General features: G+C 45.0%; 2 protein-coding genes across 4 annotated transcripts in view; both read right to left on the minus strand.

Moving 5' to 3' along the window:
* LOC111982519 (sodium/glucose cotransporter 2) overlaps positions 1-3,072 on the minus strand; it is a 10,093-nt gene extending 7,021 nt beyond the window's left edge. Inside the window, exons 1-3 of one of the 2 annotated variants that reach the window (XM_024014076.2) lie at positions 3,013-3,072; positions 2,781-2,925; positions 2,493-2,564 (exon numbers count right to left, since the gene is read on the minus strand). In XM_024014076.2, coding sequence (XP_023869844.1) covers positions 2,493-2,564; positions 2,781-2,891 — 183 coding nt within the window. In that variant the 5' untranslated portion in view covers positions 2,892-2,925; positions 3,013-3,072. Of the gene's footprint in view, positions 1-2,492; positions 2,565-2,780 lie in introns of both variants that reach the window. The other variant, XM_070434040.1, reaches the window with a different exon arrangement.
* Positions 3,073-3,605: 533 nt separating this feature from the next.
* Positions 3,606-9,067, minus strand: LOC111949442 (kelch-like protein 12). 2 transcript variants are annotated; one of them, XM_023966638.3, is made up of 5 exons: positions 7,280-9,067; positions 6,781-6,934; positions 6,598-6,676; positions 6,175-6,402; positions 3,606-5,996 (listed from the first exon to the last, which is right to left on the minus strand). In XM_023966638.3, the coding sequence occupies exons 2-5, from the start codon at positions 6,932-6,934 to the stop codon at positions 4,520-4,522; spliced, it is 1,938 nt and encodes a 645-aa protein (XP_023822406.1). In that variant the 5' UTR covers positions 7,280-9,067; the 3' UTR covers positions 3,606-4,519. The 2 variants fall into 2 exon arrangements, with proteins under 2 accessions (XP_023822406.1, XP_023822405.1); XM_023966637.2 differs by lacking the exon at positions 7,280-9,067 and having other exon boundaries at positions 6,781-7,273.
* Positions 9,068-9,073: the final 6 nt, after the last annotated feature.

Here is a 9,073-nt window from a genome sequence, read left to right on the forward strand (position 1 = left end):
GTTGTTCTATTAATATTGTTGTTGTAGCTATTGATTAAATTGGCTAATCCCATGTCCCACTTACTAACTATTCCATAGTCCACTGTTAGTCCGACCATCTTATTTTATCAATAAAATAAATGTGGAACTAATAACCTATACAATATTCCTGTGTGTACGCCTATATTATACATATATAGTTTTATTTAAATTCATCAACCGAATAAATGTATAACTTTGACAATGTCAAGTAATAATAACTTTGCCATGTCAATATGAAGCTCAAATTGAATGAATTGAATTGAATTGAGAGATGAGAGAGGAGAAGACACAGAGAGAAGCGAGGAGATAGAGACCGAGTAGAAGAAAAGTATATGGATTTGTGAGACTGTTAGCGCAGCCACAAGAAAAGCTGGTGCGAAGCCTGTAAGCAACAAGACACCTACAACCATTAGTAAAAATAACCATACCCATAATTTATGCATCTATTTATTTTAACTTGTTGCTGCTTTAACCATTTGTACATTGTTACAAACACTGGGCCAAATGTATATTATATAATATAACAATCCTGTGTAATGGTCTTTATAGTCTTTGAAGATCCTTTCTGAGTGTTGTTAACCCGTTTACTGTTAATTTGTATGTTATTTCAACTTGTTGTATATAATATGCTACGGCTCACTTCATTTGGCCTATCTCCTTATATCATCATGTTTCTGCCGATGCCAACATAAAAGCCCCTGTGAATTTGAAGTGGGAATTGAATTGAAGCAGAGCATAGACAGATGAGAAGCGAAGATTTGTGACCTGGTGTGCCAAAGAAAAAGGGCATATCCAATTGTGAAAAGATATAGCAAAAACACCATTGTAAATACAGACCCATTGAGTTTCTCTATAGCTGCTTATTTTATTCTATAACTCCTGTCTTTAACCATTTCTGGTGACATTTTACAACAAACTTGTATTATCATATAAATATAACATTTGTAATGTCTTTATTGTCTTTAAACTTCTGTATGTGTAATGTTTTACATATTTGAAATAGTATGTCCTATCTAATCACTTTGGAGGAAGTACAATGATGGAAGAAACTACCAAGGCACTTGCTTTCGCGGAAGTGAAGCCGGGCTCATAGAGAACTAGTTGGCCTCGAGCTCAATAAACTCCCCCACCTTCTGGCTCTTCTCTCATACACTCTGCGTGCTACTACTCAATGCTCTTGCCACATCTCTACTCTACTCTGAGTACGTGCAGCGAGCGTATTGCTTAACATCCATCAGTAAATCTAACGCTCTTCACTGAGACAGCTCACGAAATGTCGCATTCTGGTGGACGTACTTATCATCAGTTGTACCGTGAGCGGTACTCTTTCTGTCCTTGTCCCTACTCTCTATCTCGTCATCTCTGCACTCAGCTTATACTGACTCTGCCGTGCTTCTCGATTCTCTCTTCGTCGTCTCTCTATACTTCTCTCATCATCGAGTATAGATCATCTCAAGATTCCGAAGAAATCGAAGCAGTTGCCCGAATTGGTATCGGTGACTCTCAGAGAAAGGAGCAAAGCGAAATAAAACGATATGACCGATTATAATACAGCCAAAAGAAGGGAGGAGAGACATTATCGAAAGCCAATAGCGTAGAAGTAGATACTAAGAATACAGAATGACATAAACAATCTGAGTGCAGCAAGAATGTGAGAGAATATGACGATACAGATTGATTGCAAACGTAGATGAGATGACGTAGAGAAAAGATAGTAGAGATGCCGAAGAAGCAGAGGAGAGAGAAATGAAGAAGTGCAAGAGTATGTGAAGAGAAGAGAGAGTTTAAAAATACAAGAGTTGTCAAAGGGTTAAAGGTCAAGTGAACTCACTTGCCACCATTCATGGTGCGTCCTGCCAATAAAAGTAGCCTCCCACAGTTCTCACGCGTTTCCCAACATAGAGGTCCCACTGGAAAGATCATGGACATTCACTGCTGGATGTAAGCCCTATAGCGCAGTGGTTTACCTCATGACATTACTCTACTGTTATAATGTATCATGTCCAATATAAGTGGGAACGGTATTCAATCCGTCATAGGTTCAAAAGATAAGACCCACGTTTACAGTTATGACATCGAGAGAGAGAGAGAGAGAGAGAGAGAGAGAGAGAGAGAGAGAGAGAGAGAGAGAGAGAGAGAGAGAGAGAGAGAACTGTTCAAGGAGAAACACATCCTCATGATGTGGCATGTGACACTTTGCTTCTGGAAAATCCTATATCTTGAAACTTGACTTTTGACATGCAAAACATATTGGGACTGTATAAACAGTGGACTAATTAAACAAATACCAAAAGATAGTTTTTGAGTGGAATTGTCCTTGAACACACATACAGGCTGTAATGTATACAATGGGACTGGGCAAGACAGGAAAGGTGACTGGAAGCTAAAACTAGTGGAAGCAGAGACCCAACTCTTGTATTTAGTTAAAATACAAGAGTTGTCAAAGGGGTTAAAGGTCAAGTTGAACTCACTGGCCACCATGTCATGGTGCGTCCTGCCAAAAAGTAGCCTCCCACAGTTCCACGGTTGGTCCGGAACATAGACTGGAAGACAGGACATTCACTGGATGTAAGCCCTAAGCAGTGGTTTACCTCATGACATACTCTACTGTATTGTACATGTCAATAAGTGGAATATAACCTATACAAATACCCAGTTTGACATAACATCATTATGATAAATTATACATGGAAAGAGTAATGTATAACTTAAAACTATGTAGGCTACAGACAGATATACAGATAGGTGTAACTACTAACCCAGACGCCTACGCCAATGACCAGAATGAAGTAGCCGATTATGACCAAGATATCAGCTAGATTATTAATGGTCCTCGTCGCCGGTGTGGTCTCAGACGTGAGATTCTCCATTTCTCAACAAAAATGAAGAACGGCGTCAACGGCCCTAATAATGTCAAACCAAAGGGTATCAGTCCAAGACTTGGAGGAAAGGATAATGATAATACAAGTGTCTATTAAATAGAGGACTCACTCCCTAACGTTCGATAAGACAAAGGCCAGGTGAAGGAAAGGAGAGAATGGTCAGAGTGGATGGTCAGTAAGACCTTTGGTCGCCAGAAAAAGAGACTGACTCAGGAGTTTATTAATGACAGTAATAATTAACGCCTAGCCTCTTCACTTAGACACATGGTTTAGTTCTAGTAAATAAATAAAAAACTCCATTAGTTCAGTCCAACCTTCTATCGTAACATGTCGAACAAACTTGATTTTCTCTTCCATGTGAAAATTGTTATATTGGTAACTTAATTCAATTGTTACAGGTGTTAACATTTGGTTTACCGTGACCCAAAATGTGCCTAAAGCAAGAACAAAGACTACATCCGCTGTCATATCAGTCTCTGACCAAAAGCTTCACCCCCACCCATACAAAGACCCTGCTGTAAATGTGTTGAGCGAGAGTACGAGATGTGTGCATGAGTGACTACAAGACCGTCCATTCTAAATGTGACTCGGGTTAATGATTTCTTCTCTTTTAGTAACATACACAAAATGACAGAACGACAAACAGACCTGTTGTCGTAGCCCAGAGGAACATTGTAAAACAGGAGAATAATGCCAAAAATCTTAAGCAAATATGTCCTTTAATCATTTGATAGAATAACTGTCATCAAATTATCAATTTGTCTTTCAGTTCAAGAACATAAATCGGATTACATCAGTGAGGTGATGTTTTTCTTATGAGGTATTGGGGGGTATCCCTTGTTGTTACAGTGAGGGAAAAAAGTATTTGATCCCCTGCTGATTTTGTACGTTTGCCCACTGACAAAGAAATGATCAGTCTATAATTTTAATGGTAGGTTTATTTGAACAGTGAGAGACAGAATAACAAACAAATCCAGAATAACAAACAAATCCAGAAAAACACATGTAAAAAATGTTATAAATTGATTTGCATTTTAATGAGGGAAACAAGTATTTGACCCCCTCTCAATCAGAAATGTTGCAATGCAAACCAAAAATGAATGTATAGGTTATTGGACAAGTCCAGGTAGGTGGTCCTTCCCCGTTTCAGCTAATTTTCTTCTGTTTGGTGCCTAATAAACATGGCCCTGGAATCACTGGATAGTGAAAGATTAAAGTTACATGAAAGTGGGATCCTTTGGTGAATTTCAGAAAGTTATAGAAAAGGCAGAAATAAAAAATGAAAACGCMTCATCAAATTTCAATAAACAAATGTAAGCCCTGCCAAACATTCACAGCCAGTCATTCACAACATAGGAATTTAACGGCTGCATAGGCCTATAAATTGGCAAAGGCTGAGGATGTGTGTTCAACAGGCAGACAAGTTTCAAACCATTTAAATACATTCAAATCATTTTTGAGAAGGACTTGAGCGTTTTTGTGGCATACGGTGGTTACATTCAGATGTGAGTCCCTTCCCCCCACTGTCTCAAGTGTTAAAAGTGAATTACATTTAATTTCATTATCGAAACCCCATGAATGCTGGTCTTAGCCACAGCTCATTAGTCCGGCTGTGGCTAGTCATCATCAGGATTGCGGTCCTCCCGAGCCAGTCTCAGTCGGGACAGGATGTGTTTCTTGGGGAACTTGAGGGTGGTACAGCCGAACTGGCTGACTCCCCCCGTGTCTCCGGGTAGTTTCTCCCGTCTCTGGACCCAGCTGCGCCAGCCAGGCTTCCAACAGTACACACTGTCATAGAAACGGGAGCCGTTCTCCCCGCCCAGCACGTATATCCTGCGTTTCCACCTGGCCACGCCCCCGGCAGCGATCCGCCTCGGCAGCCCTGGGAAAACCACCGGACTAGGGGCTCGGTCGCTCCCCCCGCTCCTCTCTGCCACCACCGCCCCCGTCACCTCCCGCTCCACTCCTGAGCCCCGGCCCTCCCTGAAGAACAGCACCCGCCCCGTGGCGTCGAGAGGTTCCAGATGTGTATAGTTTCCATCTATAAACTTTGTGGCGTCCCTCATGTAGCCTCCGATGGCACAGACCCCTCCCCGCACCGCCACCCCTCCAGCCAGGCAGGTGGCGCCAGAGTCCAGTCCCACACGGGTCCATGAGTCAGTCAGGGTGTGGTAGATTAGCACGCCAGCGTGCACCACAGCCCGGTTCTGCTCCAGCGTGGTGCCGCCCAAAAGGTAAATGCGGCCGCGCAGGGTGGCACAGGCAAAGGAGCGCAGCGGCAGGGGCAGACGGGGCCCGGGGCCCCACTGGAGAGAGGCCAGGTCCATGATCTCACAGGAGTCCAGCATGGCTCCTCTGTTGCAGCCCCCCAGGGCGTAGAGTGACTCCCCACAGCCCAGCAGACCCAGCATGGCTCGGGGCTGCACCATGGGCGACCGCTCCTGCCAGCGATCCAACACAGAGTCATACTCATGAACCTCCGTGGACACCGTGCCCCCCCGCAGGATGCCCCCCGCTACGAACAGCCGCCCCCCGATGGCCGTGCAACCTGGGCACAGCAGAGAGCCCAGGGCAGCCAGCTTCTCCCATTTCCCTGTACGTGGGTCGAAGCAGTCCACAGTGAAGTCCCTCTCGTTCAACAACTCGTCATCCCGCGGCTTCAGGTCCACACACACGATCTTCTTCTCGAACATGCCTTCCCGGGGCCTCAGTGGGCCTCCCAGGCCCTCCCCGGCTGCCGCAGGGCCCAGCTCCTGGCTCAGCCGCCGGCTCTCCTCCAGGGACAGCAAGCCGGGGCGGAGGTGGTGGAGCAGGGCCGGCATGTGGCTGTAACGGTCCAGGGGCTGGTGCTCGGCCCAGCGACGAGCCGCGTCATACACCTCTGCCTCAGAGTCTACGCCCAGGCGGTCAGAGCCCAGCAGGCTGCCCAGGGTACCTGGGTCCAGCAGGAGGAAGTCCTTTTGGCGGGCCACGCGGGGGAAGTGCTGGGCCACCAGCCTCAGAGAGGCCCTCAGGAGCAGCTGGTCGTGGTGGGAGCGGGCCAAAGAGTACATGCCCAGGCAGTTGTCCACAGACAGGTGTTCAAACAGGAACCTACGGACACACACAGATGTTTGAGGATGGAAAACCAGACAATAAAAGATGGCTTTTAAAAATTCTATCAAAACTCTGTGTCAGTTACTGAACTGCACCGGCTTAAGAGTATCAGCAGCATTCTGGACCGGGGAAAAGACAACGTATCTGTGTCAGGCAGCACTGACTATATAGTTACCTGGAGCACAGATCCTGCAGGGGCATCACTTGAAGCCGATTGGCCGCCACAAACAGGTCTTCGGCCGTGTCCAAGCAGAGCCCTGCCTCCCCAGTGTAGACGAACTGGATGACAGTCTCCATGACTGACGGCGTCACCTCCTCCAATCGGATCTCAGTGAGACGGGACTCCACCAACGGGCTAGTGAACATGGCGCGGAAATACGGGCTGACGGCTGCCAAGAGGATTCTGAAGAGAGGCAGAAGCACAACATCATTCACATAAGGGTGAGATAGGGTGTGACTACAATGAACTGCAGGACACTGGAGTAGTGAAACGGCAGCAGGCATCTGAGTATGTGTCACATAGTGCATGTTGCTACACACAAAGGAATGTCTGGATGTCTGTAGTAACCTAGAATTGAGATTAGATCATTGACCCTACCTGTGACACATAAACCTCTTCCCCTCCACTAACAGAGTGACGTCACACAACTGCTGAGCATCCAGTAGCTGCTTCAACCCTGACGGAGATAAGAAGTAAAGAGTGAGGAGATAGAAAGAGACTTATATGATATAGGCAGCACATGAGTGATGCATTCATTTGGATGTTCCCATTCCACCGGACCATGTGTGACGTAGTCTCCTAAAGGAGTGGTGCTGTCGTCGGGAAAGTCCTCTTCTTCGGAGTCGCTGTCCGAGAGGGGCTCCCCGCCCCCACCGTCCCCGTCCTGCCAGGGCTGTGGCCGCCAGGTGATCGTTCCTCCACGGACTGCACTCATCTGAAGATAGTCAAGCGTCGACATAATATACATAGGAATATCAGGAACCTTTAACAACAAAAAACATTATTTCTGTCTCAAGGAGCCAGATACACAAGATGGTGGCCAGTTATAATTATGATTTGATGTAGATAGATGTTAGTAATCTATTTAAGAGTAATTAGAGGATCATGGTCAAGCTAAACTTCAAAGCCCTTTATGAATCGTATCCAACACTAAGCTACAGGCTGAATGAATGTCTTGCAAAGCTCTCAAAGGCAGCATTCCCTAGTCCTCTCTCTAATTGTCTCTTATTGAGAAAATCAACAGGGTACATTCAGGAATAGTGACACAAAATGACTTTACCTTGATTCAAGGGAGACTACCCTACTTCGTTCTCCTGTCCTGGGCTCCGATTGTGTGGATGTGACCAGGGGCCAGACAGTTAGTAGCTTCACCTTTAAGCCCGATTGTCTGTAGTCAGTCAATAAGGAAAGCTGACAGTTGCATTCCGTGTGTCCCACCCTCCGATCCGCCTGTCCTGGTCTGGGTGAGTACGGCCTCCAATGTGGGGTGCAGCACGGCTCATGGTTCTCAAAACCACCATGCAGGCTATAACAACAGACCGCCTTGCGGCGGCTAGCTAACGTTAGTTAGCAACTGCTGAATGCAGCTCTCTAAAAAAACATCCGCCAAAGCACCCCTTTCTGTCTTATCCGGGGAATCAGTAAAAAATGGCAAGAAATACAAACATCTCAAACGCATTACAGTTGTTAAAAATATGAAAAACTGGTTGTATTGCCCCAGGACCTGCCTGACTATTGTCGGCCGCACAATTCACTTTTCCCCCTGTCCCAACTGCATTACCGCAATGCAATAGTTCCGCTAGTCTCATTGGTTAGCCTTTGAACCGGTGCACGGATGTGACGTTTTGTTTTGGACTSATTTGTGCGCCTTATTTTATAACTAAAGCAAATTTAAGCGATATTTTGTTTTCTACTTTCTAAACATTACATTTGTTACAGATTTTGCTCATATAATTTTCAGGTCCCGTCATTTCATTGGTTGTCTTATTTAGTTCCGCCTCTATTTACCAACCTACTTCCGCATTGAAACATGGCGACTTGCATTGGCATGGTTACCCGGCTTTGCACATAGAACGTCTTAAAACCGGTTTCAAAACGCTTTACAAGGCAGGGGCAGGGAACGAAAGTATTTACCCCCAGCCGCTCCACACATGAGATACGCAGTAGTCTGTACGAACATATCCGCGAGAAGACTGACAAAATCATTGCCAATGTGGMGACTCGGAAAGGGGATCTACGGGGAGCAGATGTCAGGGAGATTGTAAGCGTTTCTGTATATCTCATCTCACCATGTTGAATACTGTAGATGTAGCCTAGTTACATGCGCTTTGCATGCTCTCTTGACCATCAAGTCATTGAAGTGTCTTTGATGTGCAAGAGAGATAGCCTCTGTGCTTTCATATACTCTGTCTGTCAGTTGCCTTGAAATACATTCATACGAATACATTAAGGTGACCAGATTTCTAAAATGAAAACCGGGGACATTTCCAGTTCGGCAGGTCAATATATAATTAAAATATCCAATGTTATTATCTATGAAATATAATGGGGGACAATTCCGGTTTCATGTATTTAGTCTAACAGGCACACTGTGATAGAGAAAACAACTATATTACAGAAACACTACAGACAAGACAGAACTGTCTGATCTGAACAGCCATTCAGTGGTTCTGGTAGAATAAGAGCAGAAGAGAACATGAGCAAAATTGAAATATATATATATATATATGTATATGTGAAATAGTTAACAACATAATAAAGAAAAAAGATGCTGATGAGATTGGTAACTACATAATATACTTATACCAACCTAATCTGTATATTTCTCAGAAGAAGGTATTTTCTTCAGGATTGCTCTGTCTTTGGCCAGCTTCTCCATGAACTCCTGGCAGGGGAGGTTGAAGTTCGTCTTCACAATAAGCATGGCCTTGATGGTAGGAACAGTGAACCTATTTCTTACTGCTGTCCATAGATCATTCATTTGGGAGAACACTCTCTCGACCGGTGCAGTGCTTACCTGGAAGTAAATGACAACAGACACTAATCTAGCCAGGTTAGTGTGTGGGATGTCATT

This window comes from Salvelinus sp. IW2-2015, linkage group LG22, assembly GCF_002910315.2.
Source record: "Salvelinus sp. IW2-2015 linkage group LG22, ASM291031v2, whole genome shotgun sequence".
Taxonomy (NCBI): Eukaryota; Metazoa; Chordata; class Actinopteri; order Salmoniformes; family Salmonidae; genus Salvelinus; species Salvelinus sp. IW2-2015.